The following is a 24,547-nucleotide window of genomic DNA, read 5'->3' as shown; positions in this document are numbered from 1 at the left end:
ATGTCAGTGCTAAGATTTGGTCCTAGGTTTGTTTGGCCCAAAAATCTATGTTCGTAATATTTCCACTGTACTTTGGAAAACATTATTTTTATTTGTATGTATATGAGTGTTTTGTCAGCATGTATGTAAGTACACTTATATCACATAATGCCTGTGGAGGCCAGAAGAGGGTGTTGGATCCCTTGGAACTGGCGTTACAGATGAATGTTAGCCTCCCTATCGGTGCTGGAAACCAAACCCAGGTCCTCTATAAGAGCAGTCAGTGCTCTTAACTACTGAGACATCTCTCCAGCCCCTGGGAAACAGTATTTGTTGTTGCTGTTTTGTGACAAGGTCTTATTCTGTATCCCAGGCTCATGTGGAACTCACTGTGTAGTCTAGGCTAGCCTTGAATGCTCATTGCAATCCCCTCTCACACTCCTGTGTGCTGGGGTTACAGGTGTATGGCATCATATCAGCAATTTTTTAAGACAGGGTCTCAATATGTAGCCCAGGTTAGCCTCAAACTCAAACTCCTGCTGAGTTCTGGTATTACAGGCATGTAATAAATACCACACTTGGCTTGGAAACAGTTTTTAGTTTTTCTTCTTTAAATGAAATTTGTATTAAACCCTACCATTGAAAACAGTCAAATGATTTTTTTTCTTCAGTATTTTTAGTGTTAAAGCATAACATGGATTTATACTGTCAAAGATATTTTCATATACAAAATGGGCTCAATAAAGATTTGTAAAGATCTTTGTAAAGATAAAGAAAGTAGGGCTGGAGAGATGGCTCAGCAGTTAAGAACACTGGTTGTTCTTGCAGAAGACCTGTGTGTTAGCACCCACATGGCAGCTAACAACTGTCTGTAACTCCAGTCCAGGGGATCCGACAATCTCTTCTGACCTCCAAGGGCATTGAACAACATGGGTACACTTACCTACATGCAGGCAATACACGCACACACATAAAATAAAAATAATAAAATTTAAAAAAAATAAAATAAAAAGATAAAGTAGTGAACAGCTGAAATGAGTTAGTGGATGAAGGTTAGGATGACTTCTTACCTGTAGTATCTTTCTTTTCCCCTGCAACTTGATAGTTGAAACAACTTTAATACTACAGATGCTACTCTGAATTCTAACAATCTTTCAAATTTATTTATCTAGTTCTATTTTATGTTTATGAATGTTTTACCTGCATGTATGTATATGTACCATATGTGTGCAAACTCATGAAGGCCAGAAGAGGATGTCAGATCTCCTCAAACTGGAGTTTTATGGACAGTTGTGGGTGTTACTTATCCTTATTCTCTGGAAGAGTAGCCAGGATTCTCAAACACTGAGCCATCTCTCTAGCCCCCAAAGCTAAAACTCTTCTTGCAGGCTGGAGAATACTTAACTGCCTTCCAGAAGACCTGCGCTCCATTTCCAGCACCCAGGTGAGGCAGCTCACAACTGCTTGTAACTCCAGCTCCGGGGGGGGTCTGACACCTCTGGTGTCCTCCTGCACCTACACTCACTTGCACATACCATCCCCCATAATGAAAAATGAAATAAATCCTTTTTAAAAATCTGCTTGCTTTGCAGTCTTGTGATTCACTTAAATGTTTTGCATCGACACATTAAAAAACAACGAACTAAAAAAATATGTTTCTGTCTAGAAATTGGCTCCAAGCTAACCACCAAATTCAGAAATTAACTGCCATATCTGGGTGTTGAACTTGAACTCACAGAGATCCGCCTGCCTCTGCCTCCCAAGTGCTGGGACTACAGACGTGAGCCTCCACGCCTGCCTGAAAATTGTTTTAATCACTGGCAAAATAGATTTTGTTAGCTTGGCATGGTGACTCTTGCCTGTAATCCCAGCACTCGAAAGAGAGGCTGAGGCAGGAGGATTGCCCTGTGTTCGAGGCCAGCCTGGACTACATAATGTGTTCCAGGTTAGCCTTGAGCTAGAGTCAGATCCTGTCTCAAACAAAATAAAACAGATTTTATTAGTGGAATTTAATTCAGTCATTTGCGGAGATCTCGAGGCAGTTCCATCAACCTCTGTCAAAACCCAACTGTGCTTCCAGCCTCCCCCTTCAAGAAAGAGCCCCTTTATCTTGAATCTTGAAACTTTCTCCCTGCTTTTTCCAGCACAGCTTCCTCCGCCAGCAGCTGCACAGACCCTTTCCCCGCCCCGAAGACGTTGATTGGCAGGCCGCACGGGGCACCGCCCATCCCGTAGCTCCGCCTCTGGCCCGGGTTTGTTTTTGCGTCCCGGGCGCGCTGTAATGACGCCACGACGCTGACGCCGGAGGATGGCGGCGGCGGCCGGGCGAAGGTGGGCTGAGCCGCCGAGACTCCGAAGAGCCCGCTGCTCGCGCGAGGTGAGGCCGCCCGGCTCGGAGCTTCGGCCCGACGGGCGGGAGGGGCTGAGGAGCTCGGCGGTGGTGGTTTCCCGGGGCACCGGGGCCTGCCGCTATCAGCGCGGAGCCCGCGGCCCCGTTGTTCTCGGGCCTACCGGCTGGGGCGCAAACAAGGCAGTGGTGCCCTGGGCCTGCGGTGTCTTCGAAACCTGTTGCCGTTGTGGGCCGGGTGGACTTGCTCAGCCGCCCCGCCTGCTACTCAGCCGCCCCAGGACCTGCGCAGTCAGGTTGAGCTGACCTGGTTGCCCTCTTCCCTTGTGTCCGGAGCCTACTGCACACCCTTCTTTGCGAGTGAACGCCGGGGTCCTGCACGGACCATTGATCGCTTCCTGGTACTGGCTGGAAAAGCAGCCAGAATGCAGCTGCGTCCCTTGCGCTGCAAACCTGTCATCCTTTTAAGGGGAGCCCTAGCCCCACTCAGTCTATGCTGCTGTAGTGATAATTCCCACCAGAAAATCACTAGTTAAAACTGGCTCCTTACTCACTGAAGGACAAAAGCCAGGCTCTTTTTAGCTTGCCCAGCATTCAGAGCTCTTCACAATCTGATGAGGCCTACAGTCAACTCGTGAGCATGCCTGCGCTGGGTTTATGTAGTTTATAGTTGAGGCGGGTAAGCGTCCTGATAGCTTTGTGGTTTCATACCCTTGTGCTAAGGCTAAGTTTAGGTAAGTCGTTTTCTCAGTTTGTAAAAAACTTCCTGTCATTCCCCCACCCACCAGTATGGGAAAATTAAATGTGTTCTTTAAAACCTACCTGAGATACGGTTTCGTTGGAAAAACCTCCCCTTCACATAGCAGTAGTGTTGCCTTAAGCTGTTGCGATATTAATTTATGAATGGATACAAATTATGCCATATTATGGAGCATTTGTCAAAGGTTGGATCAGAGATGATCACAGCAAACACCTTTATATGTGGTAGGTGCTCCAACCTCTTCAACTTTGGTCTAATCTTGGAGTTACTTTTCAAGATACAGATTTAAGAGTTTCACCTGTACCCAGATGTGCTGTAATCCCACCACTTAATGAGGTGGAGGCAGGGAGACTCAGTAGTTCAAGGCCAGCCTAGGCTACATAGTTCAGGACCAGCCTGGGCTACATGAGAGCCTGTAACAACAACAAAACCCCCAAAACTCTGGTGTGGTGAATGCCCATAAATTGCTGCACTCCAGAGACAGAAGCAGGGGAGTTGCCAGTTTAAGGCTAAGCTGATCTACATAGTGAGTTTCAGAGTTACATAGGCCTTGTCTCCAAAAAAGAAAAAGTTTCATTTTTGAACGTTTTCTCTTTTTTTTTGAGACAGGGTCTCCCTATAGCCCCAGCTGGCCTGGAACTCACTATGTAGACCAGACTAGCCTCAAACTCCCAGAGATCTGCCTGCCTCTGCCTCTGCCTCTGCCACCCAAGTGCTGGGATTAAAGGTATGTGCCACCATGCCTGGCTTTCAGCTAACTTTTTTTTTCTTTTTTTTTTGAAACGGTCTCCCTGTAGCCCCACCTGTCCTGGAACTCACTATGTAGACCAGGCTGGCCTTGAACTCACAGAGATAAGCCTGCTTGTGCCTCTGTAGTGGGCCCGTGTCACCACAACCAGCTTCACCTAACTTTTTTATATAGTCCAGGCCTACCTGCCTAGGAGTAGCACTGCACACAGTGGGCTGGGCCCTCTCACATCAATTAGCAGTCAAGAAAATGCCTCCTGCCTGACTGTGGTAGTGCATGCCTTTAATCTCAGCACTTGGGAGGCAGAGGCAGGCAGATCTCTGTGAGTGCAAGGCCAGCCTGGTCTACATAGTGAGTTCCAGGCCAGCTGGGGCTACAGTGAGACCCTTCTCAAAAAGACCAGAAAAAAAAAAAAGAAAATGCCTTACAAGGCATGCCCACAGGCCAGTCTTGATAGAGGAAGTTTCTTTTTTTCCCTTCCCTCCTTCCCTCCCTCTGGACCAGGCTGGCCTCCAACTCATATAGAGCAACTTGCTTCTGTCTCTCCTGAGTGCTAGGATTAAAGGTGTGTACCACCTTACCATGGGAAATTTCTTTCCTTTTTTTTTTTTTTTTTTTTGGTCTTTTTGAAACAGGGTCTCCCTGTAGCCCCAGCTGGCCTGGATTTGCTATGGAGACCAGGTTGGCCTCGAACTCACAGAGATCCACCTGCCTCTGCTTTCCCAGTGCTGGGATTAAAGGCATGCAAAACTAAGCCTGGCATGGAAGGAATTTCTTTCTCTTTTTTTTTCTTGCTCTTTTTGAGACAGGGTCTCCCTGTAGCTCCAGCTGTCCTAGAACTCACTATGTAGACCAGGCTGGCCTTAAACTCACAAAGATCCTCCTGCCTCTGCCTCCCAAGTGCTGGGATTAAAGGCGTGCGCCACCACGCCCTGCTAAAATGTTTTTATTGCATGTGTGAGTGCATGGGTACTCATACTCTGGTACACAGGTGGAGGTCAGAGCTTACAGGTGTTGGTTCTCTCCTATCTTGTTGGTTAGGGAACCAAACTGAGGTTACCAGTTTGGTGACAAGTGCCTTATTCTGCTGAGCCATCTTGCCAGCCCTAGTATATACATTTCTATAATACATATTAAAATAACTTTTGAAATGTAGTATTTCCTGATTGTTTTAAGACAGATCAAGAACACAGAAGTTTCTCTTCATTCCTTTGTCACTCCTTTCCTTTCCTTCTTCCCTCTCTCCCCCTCACATTTGCATGCCCCCAGAGGAAATTACTGTTAACAGTTTCTCTCTACCCTTTTGGCATATTTTTTTCCATACATGTAAATATGTGTGTAACTTTTTTAAATTGTTATTGGAGTGGGGCATGGTGATGCATGACTATGATCCCAGTACTCTGGAGACAGAGGCAGGAGGATTGCTGCATGTTCAAGGCCAGCATATTCTATATAGCTTGTTCCAGACCAACCAGTGCTGTATAGTCTAAAACAACATTAAAATGGTGCTGGGGATATAGCTTAGAGGTAGAACACCTGCCTAGAATGTGTGAAGCCCTGTGTTTAATCCCTAGTACCACAAGGAAAAACATCTATAAAAAGGAGAAGGGTTGGAGATAGCTCCAATGGTAGAGTGGTTGGCCTATCATGTATGAAGCCTTGTTTTGATCCCCAGCACCACTAAAGACTAAATGTGGTGATGCAGGCCTGCAATCTCAGCACTTGGGGTCCTGGAGGCACGAGGGTCAGGAGTTCAAGGTCATTGGTGCCTCAGTAGCAAGTTCAAGGCCAGCCTGGGCTGCCTGAAACCCTGTCTCAAAAAAAAAGACAAATGGCCTGTGCCATCACACCGAGCTGATACAGAGATCTTGGTAGGGGAAAGGTTATGGAGCCTCCTGTTGGGAAAAATCTTGGTGGCTGGTATTGAAGAGGGCCAAGTGCCTGTTTCTACCATTGGGAGACATTCACAAACCTAGCCCCTGGCTAGCATCTTTACTCTGGCCTTCCCCACAAGTGGGGTTAGATCAGGAAGCTTGTACGCAGACTTTGGAGTTCAGATAACCTTCAAAGCCCAAACATACTACTCTTGAGGATGTTTATGTGGTTGTCTAGAGTATAGCTTTGTTTTACTACCAGGCTGGCCTCTTCCTGCCCCTTTAAAATACCTCAGAATTTTCAGTTGTTGCCTCACAGCAAAATCCAAGAGCAGACCATGTTTAATTCATTGTTGACAGTGAATAATACATCTGTGTGCAGTACTTTGCTAGGTACCAAGGAGTTCTGGAAAGCTGAAAAGAGATTCCCTTCAGCAGGGGGTTGCCAGTGGTTGTGATGAAAGGTGAACTAGAGTAGAGCTGTGGAGCTAGGCTGGTGACATACCCTTGGAATCCCAGCACTCGGAGCTTAGGCAGGAGGATTACTGCAAGTTAGAGGCCAGCTGGTCTACATAGTGAGTTCCAGGCCAACTAGAGGTACATAGTAAGATCTTGTCTAAAAAAAAAAAGAATGAAAGGAAAAAAAAAAACTGTGAGCAGCATGACAGCTGAGAGTTGGAACTCAGGTTTCTGAAGACAGACTCTCGAGAAGAGGTACCCCACAGAGGTATGTTGATTTACCACCTCAGTGATATGAGGAAAGAATTGAGGCCTTGACCTAGGGAGGCCAAGTTCTGTTGGGCCCTAGATACTTCTGAAGTATTTCTGTGGATGGAGAACTAGAAGACATAGGTCCATGCTTGGCTACCCTGTCTCAGTGGCTTTGGACAAGTTTCCCTATCTCTCATGGCCTGTCATAGGGAGTGCTGAGTGTTTACTCCCTCTGTCACTGTCCAGCATGCTTAAACTTCTCAGAGGAGTGCTTTGTATTAGGCTGAAGATGTAGAGTGGACTTTTGGCTATTTTCCATGTTAGGTTGGTGATCTGGCATAGCTGGTGTAGCATGACCCTCCTGGAAGGTCTCTGCGGAGACTTTCTCACCCACTGTTTACTCCAGTACCCACGCTGGCTACTCTACTGGGTGCATACACAGAAAGCTGGGAGGAAAAGGTTCTCCCTGAGAACCCACCATGACTGTCTTCTGTCTGTATTTTCATTTTGCCAATGTGGGAAGAGAGGTTAATGCAGGTGACTGGAGTGTGGAGCAGCTGTGACCACCTGGAGGGTGTTACTCATGTCCCCTAGCTTTCAGAGCCAGCACCTTTTCTCTGCCACTTTCAATCTGTATTTGGGATGGTTAGAGTACTGTTAGCATCCTACCTTTGAAGTGTTTCTAATTGAAATAAATGTTTCTAATGGAATAAATGCTCTTTACTGCTGATTTTAGACTTGTTCAGGCTTTATTTAAAGTGTAGAGTCAGGGCTTTTCCTTTATAAAGCTTAATTATTCTAATCAAGACCAGACTAGGTATGCACATTTAAGAAGAGCCCTGTGTGTGTGGCTAGAGACAGCTATTTGTGCATCTAAAGTTATGCTTCATCACCAAGATGTGGCTTCCAAGTGGCTGTTTGTCTTCCCTCTCATTGGTGGTACATGTTGCTTACTGGGTGGTCATGGGGATGAGGAGCCCGAGGCCTGTGTTCAGCCTCAGGAATACTGGCCCAAGAGCTAGCTAGCTTTTTTTTCCTTGCTGGCCTGGAACTCACTATGTAGACCAGGCTGGCCTTGAACTCACAGAGATCCCTCTGCCTCCCAAGTGCTGGGATTAAAGGTGTGCACAACCCATACCTGGTAAGAGCTGTCTTTCTTGGGTTTCAATATTTTTCTTGTGTTTCCTTTAAGTAAGAGATGAGTCTGCAAAATTCAAGGTCCACAATTCTAAGCTTTGGCCTTTATAAGAAGGAATCTACTTTCTAATGTTTAAACATGATATCCTAAATAGTGAGGACTAGGCTAGTGTCCTGCATTCCTGGGACTCACATGTTGGAAGGAGAAAACTCCTGTCTGTCTGTCTCTCTGTCTCTGTCTCTGTCTCTGTCTCTCTCTCTCTCTCTCTCTCTCTCTCTCTCTCTCTCTCATCTATCTAATAAAAAATTTAAATTGTAAGGACTAAGTGTGAGTCCATGTGGATCCTCCTGGCCATTTTGGTAGCCTGTGTTGATGAATGAATTGATACTTTCTTGTAAGGAAAGATTAACTTTATTCTGCTGAGAACCATATTAACCTACTGATTAAAATTTGAACTCTTAGTCCGTGCTCACCAAATTCTTCCTCTTTATCTAATGGATTTGCTTTGTTTTGGTTTTATGTTTTGTGTATGTGCAGGTACAAGTGCACCTATATGCATGTGTGTGTGGAGGTGAGAAGTCAATATGGGTTGTCCTAATTGCCCTCTTTTTTAAAAAATATTTTATTTATTATTTTATGTGTATTTTGCGTATTACCTGCATGTAGGTAAGAGCATCCATGTCTTACAATGCCCGAGGAGGAACAGAAGAGGCTGTCGGATCCCCTGGAACTGGAGTTATGGACAGTTGTTAGCTGCCATATGGGTGCTGGGATTCAAACCCGGGTCTTCTGCAAGAACAGCCAGTGTTCTTAACCACTGAGCCATCTCTCCAGCCCCAACTCTACCTTTAAAAAAAATATATTATTGCTGGGCATAGTGGCGCACGCTTTTAATCCCAGCACTCAGGAGGCAGAGGCAGGTGGATCTCTGTGAGTTCAAGCCCAGCCTGGTCTACATAATGAGTTCAGGCCAGCTGGGGCTACAAGGAGACCCTGTCTCAAAAAGACCAAAAAAAAAAAAAAATTATTTTGTCTATGGAGAAGGACACATTTGTGGAGGTCAGAGGACAACTTGTGAGAGTCAGTTCTTTCCTTCCAGCTATGTGACCATGTGGGTTCCAAGGATGGAACTCAGGTCATCAGGCTTGAATTTTTTTTTTTTTTTTACCTTATCTTTTTGAGGTAAGGTTTCTTGCTGAAACTGGAGCTCAATATTTTGACTAAACTAGTTGGTGAACAAGACCCAGGGATTTTCCTGTCTCTACCACTCTAGCACCGGGATTATGGGTAGAATATTCTGAAGATATCTGCTCAGCCCATTTGATATATGATGAAATTTAATTCAGATGTGTCTCTGTTTAATCTTTGTCCAGTTGATCTATCTAATGGAGATAGGGGGTATTGACATACCCCACTATTAATGAGTTGGGGTTAATCTATGTCTTAAAGTCCTGTAGTTTTTTTTTTTTTTTTTTTTTTATTTTTTTTTTTTTTTTTTTGATTTTGGGTTCTGGGGATTGAACTCAGGTTCTCATGATTGCAGAACAAACACTTTACCAACTGAACCATCTCCCCATCCTTTTGTTTTTTACATTCCTGGAGATGGCAAACCCATTGTCTAGCATGCTAGGCAAGTGCTCTACCTCTAAGCTGTAGCCCATCCCTAGTCTCTCATCTAGATGTGCTAGTGCATACCTTTAATCTCAGCACTTTCAAGTCAGAAGCAAGCAGATCTCTGTGAGTTTGAAGCTAGCCTGGTCTACATAGCAAGTTCCAGGCAACCCTGTCTTAAAAAAACAAACAAACAAACAAACAAACAAAAAAAACCTACTGACAAGGTGACTCAGCAGTTTGAAACTCCAGTTCTCGGGAGTCTGATGCCTTCAGTCCTCTGCAGGCACTGCACTACATGGATGTATAACATTCATATACACACACCAAATAAAAGTAAAAATAATAATAAAAAACTAATGTCTTGGATATGTTTTAGTGGTAAACCTGCTCATTGGTCAAGACTAGACTCCCCACCTTGAATTGAAGCCTTGACTCACCCTAATCTGAAGGCCTCTGTGAGCTCTCTGTGACCTCCCAGAGTGCCACAGTAAAACCTGTCTGGTACTCCTGCTGTCAATCAGTTGGATCAGATATCACATGGACATTCCATGTACATTGCAGCATATCTAAAAGTGAACTTGTCACACTTTCCCAAACTCACTCTCCTGCTGCAGTCTTGATCTTTCACCCAGGAGCTGAGTCAGGAATTGGAGTGCTGCCTTCACTCTTCCCTCCAACCCTTATTTCTAATTTCTAGTCCTTGTAGCATTTGCTACTTATATCTTTGATTCTATCCCATTGTCTGGGACACCATGCTCTGGTCTCATTAGCCTATTTAGTCCACTTTGACCCTTGTTTAGTCTACTCTGACTGTTCATTAGTCCAGCCTTACACCCCTTTCTAAACAACTCTTCATGAACCCTGTGGTAGCTCTCCATCACCTCACAGGAAGGCCTGGTCCTCATTATGACCTGGTTCCTGCTGACCTTCCCAACCTTCATGCCCAGTTTTATACCACCATACTGCCCATTCCCAAGATCTCTGAGTTTGAGGCCAGCCTGGTCTACATAGTTCAGGCCAGCTGGGGTTACAGGGAGACCCTGTCTCAAAAAGACTGAAAAAAGAAAAATAGACTTAACTAGGAGAAGGGCTCAGGCAAAGGGGAGAAAAAGATGAGGTCCCTGAAAGCTGAGCATAGTGCTTGTTCCTGCCTTCTGTCAGGCTTGAAGAACAAACAGCATGAAACAGATCCATGGAAATGTAAGTTAAGACCATGGAGGTCAGACCTGCTTTTTTTTTTCATCTACAACCTCCATTGAGCCTTTAGTCCGAGCTGGTTTTCTTTTTTGTTTTGGTTTGGTTTTTTGTTTTTTGCAGTGTAGGTACCAGGCTAGCCTCAAACTTGCATGATCCTCCTGCCTCTGCCTTCAGAGTGCTGGAAATACAGTTGTGTAATGGCATGTCTAACTTCAGTATTAGACTAGCGTATCAAAGAGAAAGGGACAGGGAGTTTGGCTGTTGTCTCTTCAGAGGTGTCCCTGGCCATACTAACTTGCCCTCTCTTCTGTTTATATAGGTGTAGACGGGGCACTGCCTACAGAGCAGGTCCTGCCAGCCTTGCTGGGGAGGATGCCCCCAAGTCCGTGATGGGCTGTGGGACAAGCAAGGTCCTTCCTGAGCCACCCAAAGATGTCCAGCTGGATCTGGTCAAGAAGGTGGAACCCTTCAGTGGCACTAAGAATGATGTATACAAACATTTCATTACAGAGGTAGACAGTATTGGCCCCCTCAAAGCTGGGTTCCCAGCTACCAGTCAACATGCACCTTCTTGTCCTGGTGTCCCCACTACTGGCCACACAGAGCTCCCCTCAGAACCACCACGCAGGGCCAGAGTGGCAAAGTACAGGGCCAAGTTTGATCCACGAGTGACTGCTAAGTATGACATCAAGGCCCTGATTGGCCGAGGCAGCTTTAGCCGAGTAGTACGTGTGGAGCACCGGGCAACCCGACAGCCATATGCCATCAAGATGATTGAGACCAAGTACAGAGAGGGGCGGGAGGTGTGTGAGTCTGAGCTCCGTGTACTGCGCAGGGTACGGCATGCCAACATTATCCAGCTGGTGGAAGTGTTTGAGACACAGGAGCGTGTGTACATGGTGATGGAGCTTGCCACTGGTGGTGAGCTCTTTGACCGTATCATAGCCAAGGGTTCTTTTACTGAGCGGGATGCCACAAGGGTGCTGCAGATGGTACTGGATGGTGTTCGGTATCTACATGCCCTGGGCATCACACATCGAGACCTCAAGCCTGAGAATCTCCTCTACTACCACCCAGGCACTGACTCCAAGATCATCATCACTGATTTTGGCCTGGCTAGTGCCCGCAAGAAAGGTGATGACTGCCTGATGAAGACCACCTGTGGCACACCGGAGTACATTGCTCCTGAGGTCCTGGTTCGCAAGCCCTATACCAATTCTGTGGATATGTGGGCGCTGGGTGTCATCGCCTACATCCTACTGAGTGGCACCATGCCCTTTGAAGATGACAACCGTACTCGGCTGTACCGGCAGATCCTCAGGGGCAAATATAGTTACTTGGGGGAGGTGAGTCTCTGTTCTCCCTTTTCCGGAGATGTTGGGGATGCTCCTGGGTGGGAAGGTATAACCTGCAGTTCTTGGTCAGAAGAACCTACTCTGAGTACTATGCTTTTGAGGGCCAGGCAGGCAACGTCAAAATGACAGGGATTAAGCAGAATATCTTAGTTTGGGTTCCTCTAAAAGTGAGCCCTGAGATGAGGCCTCAGAGCAGATAACTTATGTGGGAGGTGATTCCAATAGCCATAAGTAAAGGAATAAAGAAAGTGAGGCAGCAAAGAAAGAAAGCTAATAAACAAGGACATTAAGAAATGGACTGGGAGCTGGGCATGATGGCATATGCCTTTAGTCCCAGCACTAGGCAGAGGCAGGTGGCTCTCTGAGTTCAAGGCCAACCTGATCTACATTGTGAGTTCCAGGCCAACTGGGGCTACAGAGAGACCCTGGGTATGGTGGCATGTGTTTGTAATCCCAGCACTGAGAAAGCAGTGATGGGAGGATCTCTGAGGTTTGTTGGCCAGTTAGTACAGCTGAATAGATGAAATCCAGGTTCAGGGAGCGATCCTGTCTGAAATATAAGAAAGTGGAGAGTGATGGAGGAAAATACCCTCTGGCCTCCACACACATATGCATGTGCACCCACCTACCCCACCCACACATGAACACACATGCATCCATACACCCATACCACATAGACAGTTTATCATATAGCCCAGACTAGCCTCAGACTTGGTATATAGCCAAGGCTGGTCTTGAACTCCTGATCCTTCTGTCTACCTCCTAAGTGCTGGGATTATAGGCATGTACCACCATCTCCAATTTTAATTCACGTATTTAAATGATAAGTTATATGCCAACAAATGCTGTCCTGTGTGCCAGATTTGAACAGCAAGCCACCAGTTTGTGTCTCTAAATCCATAGACAGTTCTGCTATCTGCAAAAGATGTGTCAGATTTTAGCACTGCTGGTTGCTAAAGGAAGGTGCAAAAAGAGTCATTGCTAGTTTCATCTTTGGAAGGATGCTGACTGAGTAGGAGAAAGGCTGACTGCAGGAAAGAGTAAGTTGCAAGCTGGAGTGTAATGGTGTGCTTGGGAAGACTGGACAGTGGCTTTGTGAGGAACATGAGCTGAGTTCTGCAGACTGCAGGACTCAGCCAAGGCAGTAAGGATCTCTCCCCCAGAGTCTGTACGCAGTACTCCCCTCAGTACTGGGCCTACCAAGGTACTGTTGCTGTCTTTGCCTTTTATTGTTGTTGGGTTTTTTTGTTTGTTTGTTTGATTTTTGCTTTTTTGTTGCTTTAGTATTTTATTTTATTTTTGGCCTTTTTGAGACAGGGTCTTCCTTTTAGCCTCAGCTGACCTGGAACTTGCTATGTAGACCAGGCTGGCCCTAAAGTCATAGAGATCTGCCTGTCTCCCGAGTGCTGGGATTAAAGGCATGCAACACCACGCCCGGCTTGTTTTAGTATTTTTAAAATTTTATTAGTGTGTATGTGTGTCAGAAGATCAGAGGACAACTTTGTGGAGTAGTTCTCTTCCATCTTTATATGAGTTCCAGGAATTGAACTCAGGTCATCAGGCTTCCATAGCAAGTACCTTTTCCTGTAGAAGCATTTCACCCTTGTACCTTGTTTTTTTGAGATAGGCTCTCATGTAGCACAGGCTGGCCTCAAACTCTAGTTGCCAAGGATGCCCTTGAATTCCTAATCCTCCTGCCTCTGCCTCCCAAATTCTAGGATTACAGGCATGTATCACCACATTTAGCTACCATCTCTGTCTTTTTTGCAACCTACACAGAAGGGGAGGAGCCCTGGGAGCAGCTCTCTTTGACCTAGCTTTCCTCCCAGGGATGTGGGCCAGGCCATCTTTCATCCCCACGATTTGCTCAGAACAGTGTTTCTTGTTAAGAGTCACCTACCAGCCTCATGCCACTTTGCTTCAGGGCTTTAGGTCCTTTGCTGTATTGACCTCCCTGTCAGCTTTCAGATGAAGTTGTGGGGTTAGTCAAGGATGTCCTTTTCTCAGGAGCAGGGGCTGGCCTTCTTTAGGGAAATTCCTAGGTCATGCATTTCAAAGGTGGCAATGGGTTAAAAAAAATTTTATTATTTTTATTTTATGTGTATGTATGTATTGCCTGCATGTATGTAAGTGCATCCGTGTCTTTCAGTGCCCGCGGAGGACAGAAGAGGCTGTCGGATCCCCTGGAACTGGAGTTGTACGGACAGTTGTTAGCTGACATGTGGGTGCTGGGATTCGAACCCGGGTCTTCTGCAAGAACGGTCTGTTCTTAACCGCTGAGCCAACTCTCCAGCCCCCATTTTTTTTTTTTTTTGCAGATTTTTTAAAAAAATTTAAAAAATATTTTTATTTTATGTGTATGAATGTATTGCCTGCATGCATGTAAGTGCACCCATGTCATGCACTGCCCATGGAAGTCAGAGGAGGGAATCAGATCTCCTGGAACTGGAGTTATAGATGGTTGTTAGCTGCCATGTGGGTGCTGGGAATCGAACCTAGGTCCTCTGCAAGAGCAGCCAGTGCTCTTAACCCCTGAGGCATCTCTCCAGCCCATCATTTGCAGATTTTAAGTAGATGGGTACATGATTCAGAAAATTTGGCTCATACATATCTACTTTGCTGAACAGTATATGGGCTCATTCTAATACTAAACAAGATACCACAGGTCAGCCAATGGATCCTGTAGAGACACTCAGAAAGTCCAGTGGTTTGTATAGGAAACTCAAGGATCACATGAGGTTGTGGCTAAAACTGACATTTTTCCTTTTTTTAGACAGGGTCCCACTGTGTAGCCCTGGCTGGCCAGGAATTTGCTTTTTAGCCCCGGCTGGCCTCAAACTCACAGAGATACACATGCCTCTGTGTCTCAAATGCTGGGATTAAAGGCCATACCCAGCTTAAAGCTGATATTTTAAATAGATCCATGAATGTCTAAAAGTTGAAAGGTTAGTTGTATTCTAGGGTCTCTGGCCTCTAGAGCTTTGCATGGTACCAGGCTACTGAGGATCCATCCAGCAGCCAGAAGGGTATGGAGCTAGAGGAGAGAGGGAAGTAGGGAGGGAAGGAAGTTGGGGAGAGGGAGTTTCCCAAGTGGAGAGGTTTGAAAAATCTGTAGGTTCAGCTGGGCGTGGTGGTGCATGCCTGTAGTCCCAGGCCAGCACTTGGGAGGCAGAGGCAGGCAGATCTCTGTGAGTTCAAGGCCAGCCTGGTCTACATAGTGAGTTCCAGGCCAGTTGGGGCTGCAGGGAGACCCTGTCTCAAAAAGACCAAAAAGAAAAAATCTGTAGGTTCACTTAAGAATTTCTGTTTTTGGCAATTATTGATCAGGCTGTTTATCTGATTGGGGCTTGCACAGTCTTGCTAACTGGATATTGATTATCCAATGTGGGAGAATGACAAATGAGTGGAGTAGGGAATGGACTCAGACCTCCTGCTTCTGCTGTGGCCTCAAGACTACAGCCAGAGATTCTGTGCTCTGCTGGAGTCACGGAGCATGAGTCTGGGCTCTTCAGTGGGAGCTGGGCGCTGCCCAGTCTCTGCCTTACTACCGGTACTCCACTTGAGTTGAATACATCAGTTTCTAGCTCCAGAGTCAAAACCTTGGCATGCCTTGACCATATTTTCCTGGTTCCAGAAGCATGGCTAACCTTAAGAACAGATCTAACTACTCTCTGTGGAAAGCTCTGGGTTGGAAGCATTTGTCTGGGTGTTGCCCAGGGGAGGTGACTTCCTCACTAGTTCAGGCTCTCTGAGCTGAAGGCCAGTCTGGTTTCTTTGTTTGTTTGTTTTGTTTTGTTTTTGTCTTTTTGAGATACTCCAGCCCAAAGTCCCCTGTAGCCCCAGCTGTCCTGGAACTCACTATGTAGACCAGGCTGGCCTGGAACTCACAAAGATCCGCCTGCCTCTGCCTTCTAAGTGCTGGGATTAAAGGCGTGCGCCACCACGCCCAGCAGCCAGTCTGGTTTTTTTGTCCTGTTGGTCACTGCCTACCCACAAGCACATCTGTAGTCATTCTCCACAGTAAACTTTTGCTCAGACTGTTTGATTTATCCCTGGTGTTGGCCTTAGAAATTTATCAGCTCTGAAATGTCCAATTCAAAAACTGCTTCCTTTAGAAGTAATATTGCCGGGTGTGGTGGTGCATGTCTTTAACCCCAGCACTTGGGAGGCAGAGGCAGGCAGATCTTTGTGAGTTTGAGGCCAGCCTGGTCTATATAGCAAGTTCCAGGCCAGCTGGGACTACAGGGAGACCCTGTCTCAAAAAGACAAAAAAAAAGGAAAAAAGAAGTAATGTTGACCACTGTTGTGTGGAGCTTACTGAATACCATGTATTGAGCTGGATGTGCTACACCTAACATCTCCGATCTCCACAACAATCCCATCCATTTTACATGTGGAAACTAAGGCTAGTGAGGTTAAGTAACTTGCCAGTGGTCTCACAACCAGAGGGTAACAGGCCTAGGATTGGAATGTATGTCTTCTTGGCTTCAGGGGCTATGTCTGTTTTCCCTGAAGCTCATGTCTCAGCATGTTGCTGATGTCTGTTTCAGTGCTTCTGTAGACTGTGGACTGTGTACGCGTCTCCTTCCTGACCTATGAAGTCCTAGAAGACAGTATGTGTCTTAGTGCATGTGTTTGCCATAGCCTAGGCTTACGCACCATAGGTATCTGTCTGCATATTTGCTCATTTGAACTGGAGCATTTATTTATTTAGTCTTTTTTGTTTGTTTTTTGTTTTGAGACAGGGTCTCCTTGTAGCCCCAGCTGACCTAGAACTCACTGTGTAGACCAGGCTGGCCTTGAACTCACAGAGATCTGCCTGCCTCTGCCTCCCAAGTGCTGGGAATGAAGGCATGAGCCACCACGCCCGGCTTTATTTAGTCTTTTTAAGACAGGGTCTCCCTGTAGCCCCAGCTGACCCGGAGCTCACTACGTAGACCTGGCTGGCCTTGAACTCACAGAGATCTGCCTGCCTCTGCCTCCCAAGTGTTGGGATTAAAGGTGTGCCCACCATGCCCAAACTGGAGCATTTATAAGTGTTAACTGGAGGGAACTTTCTCCTGGCTTCTCATGAGGGAAGTGCTGGTGGTCACTGATGATACCCTGAGAAAGGTCCCAAAGGCAACTGCTGGCAGGATGTAGCAGAGACCTTGCTGGTAGTATTGCTTTAGGAGGCTGCTGTCCAGAGCTGTCTGTGGGTGCAACAGGAGAAGGGTTCATAGATGCCAGAAACGCATGTGCTTTCCACTTACAGGGTACATACACTGAGAGAAGAGGAAATGTAGATGGAGGTAACTTTGAGAAGAGAAACCTGAATTTTACGGTGTCTGGAGGTACTGGAATAGAGAGGTCAGTTTGGAAGTAAAGGGAAACATGTTGCTGTGGGTGAGGAAGGCCTATGTGAAGGTGAAAGCAGTTTGAAGACTCAGCCACTTTCAGAGGTGAGCTTCCGGTCACAGAGGCCTCTGGAAGCTGGAAGAGCTGTTTTTAAAGGCATGACATGGAAGTGAGTCATCGGTAGACTCATACTGAATGACTGTTGGGGTCCTCTCACTCAGAGCTGCTGTGTTTCACTTGACAAGAAATGTGACATCTTTGGCCTGATGTCATTGCTTTTGTCAAGAGTTTTATTCCTAGAGACAGGATCTATGAAGAGGCTCTTGAAGGATTGATGGCAGAGAGATGGTGCCATCAGTAGCTCTGCTGTCTGTTGTATTCAGCAGCCTGAATTGCCATCCTCCTCCGCTTGGGCATTCTGAGTTGTGGGTGAACCTGGGTGACTGCTCCAGGAACAGGTAGGCTTGGGTAGAGCTTCTCATAGATCTTATTTAGGAGAGTAAGTGCTGCTGAGCAGGTGACAGTACTGATGGGAGAAGAAACTCCCCATGCTTCTGCCTGGGGGATGGGATGGTGGGAGGTGGCCTTCTAGGGACATGTCTCTGGGCTGCAGCATCCATCCATTTGGGGCCAGGAGTACTTGAGGAGCTATGAATTGGGCTAGCACCATTTAGTGCCCATGACCTATAGAAAGATGAACGCCCAAGGCGAGCATTGACTTTACTTCCCTATCTCAGCTCTTCTCTTTTCACCTCACTCTTCCTCATTTCTTTTTTTTAACTCTCTCTCTCTCAGTATGTAGCCTAACCTGGCTTTGAACTCATTGAAGTCATTACAGACCTCCCTCAGTGCTGGGATTAGAAGTGTGTGCCACTATGTCTGGCCTCCCCTACTTCTCCTTGCAATGTAGCTCAGGCTAGGTTCAAAATCGGAGCAATATTTCTGCCTCAGTCTCTGAACTGTTAGATTTCAGGCATGAATCACCATGCTTGTTAAGTTTCCCCATTTCTTTTTTTTTTTTTCTTAATTTTATTTTTTTTTATTTTATGTGTATTGCCTGAATGTAGGTAAGTGCACCCGTGTCGTGCAATGCCCGTGTAGGTCAGAAGAGGCTGTCAGATCCCCTGGGACTGGAGTTATGAACAGTTGTTAGCTGCCATGTAGGTGCTGGGATTCAAACCTGGGTCTTCTGTAAGAACAACCAGTGTTCTTAACTGCTGAGCCATCTCTCCAGGCCCCCCCAATTTCTTTTTTAAAAAATATTATTTTTTAATTTTATGTGTATGAGTGTATTGCCTGCATGCATGTAAGTGCACCTGTGTCATGCAATGCCCATGGGGGTCAGGAGAGAGCATTGAATTCCCTGAAACTGGAGTTAACAGATGGTTGTTAGCTGCCATGTGGGTGTTGGAAATTGAACCCGGGTCCTCTGCAAGAGAAGCCAGTGCTCTTAACTGCTGAGCCATCTTGCCAGCCCCAGGCTCCCCATTTCTTAAAGTGACTCTAGCACTTGCCTTGGGATGTTAATATAAAATGACATGGGCCAGGCCTGGTGGCACGCGCCTTTAGTCCCAGCACTCGGGAGGCAGAGGCAGGTGGATCTCTGAGTTTAAGGCCAGCATGGTCTACATAGTGAGTTCCAGGCCAGCTGGGGCTACCGGGAGACCCTGTCTCAAACCCCTCTCCCCAAAAAAACAAAAACCACAAACATGCAAAGGATGTGTCATGTCTTGGTGCTTTCTAGGTGATGGGGGGTGGTAATGATCCATCACCTATTATAGAGTGTAGACATGCAGCCTGGCTTTATACGCTGATGTCTATCTCTCTTCCTATCTCTGGATGTCACAGGGTTCAGTGAAATGAGAAGTTAAGCTCTTACTCCAGTTAATGGAGAGGAGAGTACTGCCAAGAAGACATGGGAGAGTCAGAGATCTAGCTGCAGAATGCAGGGAGGCAGGTGGTATATTTCTCACTGATGCTTAGATTCTGCTGCATGCTTTGACCGTGTTACTTTTCCTTCTTTCAGAGTGGATAAGGACTATATTGGATCCATCTGCTCACCTCCTCACCTCCTTTCTCTCATAGCTCTTGCTCCCAGAGTCAAATGATGTTTTTCCCCAAAATCTATCTCTGTATCTTCCAGCACAAGAAAATGCAAATAAGGCATACCAGGACCAGTACTTAGTCAACATGGGATGGCAAGATGACTAAAGAGATGAAGGTTACTCAATCTTTTGTTCCAAGTGAGCTAGACCACATTAGGGAGTAGCTCAGTTTTGGGTACTTTGCATGTACTGGGACACATACAAATTAGACCACTATCATGCTTACACAGCACCAGCCATCTGTTTCTAGCAATATGTGTCTTCCCTCGCTTTTTTTTTTTTTTGAGACAGGGTCTCTCTGTAGCCCCCAGCTGGCCTCACTCTCACAAAGATCCACCTCTGTCTTCCGAGTGCTGGGATTAAAGGCATGTGCCACCATGACCAGCATTCCCCTCACTTCTAACTGTCCTGTCTAGCACCTCTAGACAGGGTAACATTCAGTTCTTTGCTGTGGTACATCCTTAAGCCTTTCTTTTTCTACCTGCTAGTGGCTGCTGGATGTCAAGCATTGGATGGTAACAATACATGTGTGACCATCCCTCCATACTTGTCCAGAAGAGATCCCTTGGGAAGGGCTGTCTCCATCTTTCCAAAGCTCCCCATCTTCAATAGATTGCTATCACACCGCTGTATTTAGCCCTTTCTACAAAAGCCTTCTCTGCCTCCACCTCCAGCAGCACATTAGCCATAGTCAGAGGTGCCTTTCTTCTCTTCCATTTTCCATTTCCAGTCCTCAAAGCCCCTCCAACAAAAGGGAGCCTCCTGGCTGTGCTCAGAGTCATCACTCATGTACCAATGGTCCCCTCCCTCTCTTCTTTGTCTGACTCCACCTGGATAGCACCACCCTCTCATAGGCTCTGTTGCTTCTAGGCTCTTCTGGGAGCTGCCAGGCTGTCATCTCTCCCACATTCTGACCTCTTCAGATCCACTCATGGCCTCCCACACTCCGTCTGCCCCAACTCAGATGTTAATTCTCCATTGAATGGACTGGCTAATGGTGACCTGGTCCAATCATCCTCACTGGCCATACCTTTCTCCTTCCCCAGTCTGTCCATCTTCACAGAGTCACCTCTCTTCCTGCCTGACATACCTTAGTTTGTGTTCCAGTGCATGCATGTTACTGAGCTTCAGTTCAGTGTGGTCTAGCTCACTTGGAGCAAAAGGCTGTGTAACCTTAATTTCTCCTCATCATGCCATTCAGTGTTGATCAAATACTGGTTCTGAGCCAAGTCCAGGTGTGTTCTAGGGACACAGATCTCCGAGGACAGAGACCACAATGTCTGTGAGATGCTAATAGCCACTGGCTCTAAACCACTTGTGGGATTGGAGGTGTAACTCACGTGGTAGAATGCTTGCTAGCTTGCATGAAGTCCTAAATTTAATCCCTAGTACTGCAAGAACTGGGAATGGTGGTGCATACCTCTTACCCCAGCACTTGAGAGGTAGAAGTAGGAGAATTAGAAATTCAAGGTCATCCTCAGCTACATAGTGAATTGAAAGCCAGCTTAGAATACATGAGACCCTGCCTTAAAAAAAAATTAAGCTTTGCATGGTGGTGCATGCCTTTAATCCCAACACTCAGCAGAGGCAGGTGGATATCTCTATAAGATTGAGGCCAGGCTGGTCTATGTAGTGAGTACCAGGCCAGCTGGGGGTACAGGAAGACCCTGTCTCAAACAAAACAAAACAAAAAAAATTTTTGTTGCTGTTTCTTTAAAAAAAAAAAAAGAAGGGAAAGAAAGCTTGGTCAGGCCCTGAAAACCATATGGTTTCAGAAGAATCCTTGAGTAGAAACAAAAGAGATCACTTTGTAAGATTCTTCTAGATCTAGAATCTTCCAGTGGTGTTCCAGGACATTGTTAAAAAAACAGGCATTGTTAGATCAGCTGGTGCAGGTTTTCAGCCTTCCTCTCTTCCCAGTGTGAGTAAACCACACCCTGCTCAGCACACTCGGTCCTTGACTTCCCATCCCTTCCTACCCTTCACTTTGTGAACTGTTGGCGAGGGTAGGTAAGGGCACAAGATTGCATTTTCTTATTTTTGGTCTTTTTGAGACAGGGTCTCCCTGTAGCCCCAACTGGCCTGGCACTAGCTATGTAGACCAGGCTGGCCTCAATCTCACAGAGATCTGTCTCCCTCCATCTCTGGAGTGCTGGGACTAAAGACGTGCTCCACATGCCCTGCTGCATCATGCTCAGAATTGATTTCGTGTCTTACGTATGCTAAGAGCATGGCATGGTCTCTTTGAGTGATTTGAGTGATGCCCCCCCCAAGCCCTTCTGTCTCTTTTTAAAATTAGACTCAAACAATTCTCCCATGTAGCTGAGATCTACCTTTTTATTTAATTTAATTTATTTATTTATTTGAGCCGGGCGTGGTGGCGCAGGCCTGTGATCCCAGCACTCCGGAGGCAGAGGCAGGTGGATCTCTGTGAGTTCGAGGCCATCCTGGTCTACAAAGTGAGTTCCAGGTCAACTGGGGCTACAGGGAGACCCTGTCTCAAAAGGACAGAAAAAAAAAAAAATCTACCTTTTTGTTTTTTTTGTTTTTGAGACAGGTCTCTCTGTAGCCCCAGCTGGCCTGGAACTCGCTTTGTAGACCAGGCTGGCCTTGAACTCACAGAGAATCTGCCTGCCTCTGCCTCCTGAGTTCTGGGATCAAAGGCATGCACCACCATGCCCGGCGAGATCTACCTTTTTAAAACTCCACTTGCTTTATTGCTTCTTGGCCTTTTGGTTAACTGTAAAACCTCAGGACTGGGGATATAGCACTTGCTTAGTATGTTTGGAACTCTAACTTTGAGTTCAATTCCTAGCACTGTAAAAACAAACAATACCTGAATTCTGCTTTCAGCTGGATGCACCTGTTGTTTCAACTACTGAGGAGGTTAGGTGGGAGGTGGAAGAGTTATTTGAACCCAGAAGTTTGAGACCAACCTGGGAAACATAGAAAGACCCGTGTATTAAAAACAAAAGCAAAAAGCAGAGCATGGTGGTACACCTTGTAATCCCAGCACTCAGAAGGCTGAAGCACACCAACATGAGTGTCATAGTGAGACCCACTCTCAACCAACAATTTCCCCAAACCTCTGTTCGCTTCCTTTTTAAAAAAAATATTTTATTATTTTTATTTTATGTGTATGAGTGTATGGCCTGCATGTATGTGAGTGCACCCTTGTCGTGCAGTGCCACGGAGGTCAGAAGAGGGCTTTGGATTCCCCTGGAACTGGAGTTAAAGATGGTTCATAGCTGCCATGTGGGTGCTGGGAATTGAACCCGGGTCCTTTGCCATAGCAGTCAGTGGTCTTAACTGCTGAGCCATCTCTCCAGCCCCTGTTCTCTTCCTTTTTAAAAAAATATTTTATTATTTTTATTTTGTATGTATGAGTGTATTGCGTGCACGTATGTGAGTGCACCCGTGTTGTGCAATGCCTCGGAGGTCAGAAGAGGGCTTCGGATTCCCCTGGAACTGGAGTTAAGGGCGGTTCATATCTGCCATGTGGGTGCTTGGAATTGAACCTGGGTCCTCTGCAAGAGTAGTCAGTGCTCTTAACCACTGAGCCATCTCTCCAGCTCCTCTTCCTTCTTTTTTTTTTTTTTTCTTCTTCAGACTCTCCCTCCATATTCTCTTTTCTGCTGCCTATCTCTTCCCAGCTCCTGTGGAATCTCAGGGTGTTGGATCCTGATTGGTCTGGAAGCCCAAGCACCAGGATGTTGCTGTCTAAACTAGAGCAGGAATGCTAGTTCCAATCTTGCTACATTTTTTTAGAAAACTTAACCTATGGGCAGCATCTGAGTGTGTTGTTCTTGTCATAATGAGAGCTGTGCTCTTCTGAGTAAACCCAAAGCCCTATTTCCCAGAATTTCTTTTGTGCCCTTTTCTCTGCTCTAATTCAGGCCCACGTAAGTACAGAAAAAAGGCCTTTGAGGGTGGGAATACTGGGTCTGAAAATATAAAAATACATCTTGAGATGAAGCCGAGAGAACTGAGTCATGGTAGCAAGACCAGCTTTGTTCCTCCCTCCGCCTAGCTGCTCCGTAGTGGGGCTACCTTCTTTTCCCAAAGTCATGGCCTGCATAAAGAACTAATGGCCAGGAGGTCAGCAGGTGTCAGGAGTTCAGCTAGAATATCACATCTATGCTTGGTACCTCACATGCCGCCAAGAAATGAAAAAAAGAGATGGGAAACTGTTCTTAGAATCCAGAACTTTTAAAACTAAGAGAGACTTAGAATCATGTTGTGTTTAGTTTCTCCATGTTAAAAGAAGGCTGTGATTTCTCAAAGGTCATACAAAGAAATAGAATTGGCCTTTGGACTTACAGTCTGACACTTGAGTCTCTCACCCTAATGCCATCCAGAGGAGACCTGGGCCATTTGATCTCTTGCATTTTCACTTGACAGTGGTCAGCCTGCTGCCAGAAGATGTCTAGGGCAGCAGGCAAGCAAGGTTTTCTGCCAGGAAGAAGCAGCTTCCTCTTCCCCCTGCAGCTTAACTGAACAGCTAGCTGTATCCTTATTCAGTTAGTTCTCAGGTTCAAATTAAGACCATATAGTAGGCTTGGGAAATGTTCTTGCTGTACCTTCCACCCAAGTGAAAGGGGCAGGGAAGAGAGAGGTAGGTACCCTGAGCTGGAGCAGAATGCCATCCTATTTTGGTGACTCTCCATCTAAGAGAGAGTTGGAGTCCACTGTGGAGTGACTTTGGCCCAGCAGAAGTGGGTGATGAGGGAAAATTGGTGCAGGAATACACAGGGAGTGGTTGCGCCTCACTGCAACTATTTCCTTTGTGATTACCTCAAGAATAGGTACCTTAGAGGGCTGGAGAAATGGCTCAGTGGTTAAGAGCACTGACTGACCTTGTAGAAGACCCAGGTTCAATTCCTAGCACCCACATGGCAGCTAACAACTGTCTGTAACTCCAGTTCCAGGGGATCCAGCACCCTCTTCTGACCTCCGCGGGCATTGCATGACATGGGTGCACTTACATGCATGCAAACAATATACACAAAAATAATAAAATATATTTTTAAAAAGAGTAAATAACTGCAAGGGAACAGGATCACTTTGGGGACTGTGTACTAGGGAGAAAGGCAGCCATCTGGATGATCAGACTCAGAATGTAGGTTATCAAACCTTCCTACCATAGCCTCAGTTCAAGGCCTAGTCCCTCACCCATCTGTCCAGAGACTTGTGGAGAGAATAGGCTGGAACCACAGATATTGAAGCTGTTTTCTAATCTGAAGTGTAGAGGCAAAGCCACCCAACCTCTTAACATTTCCTCACAGGCCCCTGTACTCCATGTCAGTCCAGATACAGGTAGAAGCCTCTGGGAGACTAACCAACTCTATTTGGGACCCGCCCCATGTGTCAGCCACTTAAGGC

General features: G+C 46.2%; 1 protein-coding gene across 2 annotated transcripts in view; it reads left to right on the top strand.

The window, feature by feature from the left end:
* Window positions 1-2,250: 2,250 nt before the first annotated feature.
* Window positions 2,251-24,547, top strand: part of Pskh1 (protein serine kinase H1) — a 28,438-nt gene continuing 6,141 nt past the window's right edge. The window contains exons 1-3 of one of the 2 annotated variants that reach the window (XM_029566407.1): window positions 2,251-2,356; window positions 10,688-11,714; window positions 16,978-17,072. In XM_029566407.1, the coding sequence (XP_029422267.1) occupies window positions 10,758-11,714; window positions 16,978-17,072 (1,052 nt within the window). In that variant the 5' untranslated portion in view covers window positions 2,251-2,356; window positions 10,688-10,757. The remainder of the gene's footprint in view (window positions 2,357-10,687; window positions 11,715-16,977; window positions 17,073-24,547) is intronic. The other variant, XM_008839056.3, reaches the window with a different exon arrangement.

Source organism: Nannospalax galili, unplaced genomic scaffold, assembly GCF_000622305.1.
Source record: "Nannospalax galili isolate Female #2095 unplaced genomic scaffold, S.galili_v1.0 scaffold799, whole genome shotgun sequence".
Taxonomy (NCBI): domain Eukaryota; kingdom Metazoa; phylum Chordata; class Mammalia; order Rodentia; family Spalacidae; genus Nannospalax; species Nannospalax galili.
The sequence above is the reverse complement of the archived record's forward strand: the minus strand, read 5'-3'. Positions and strand labels throughout refer to the sequence as shown.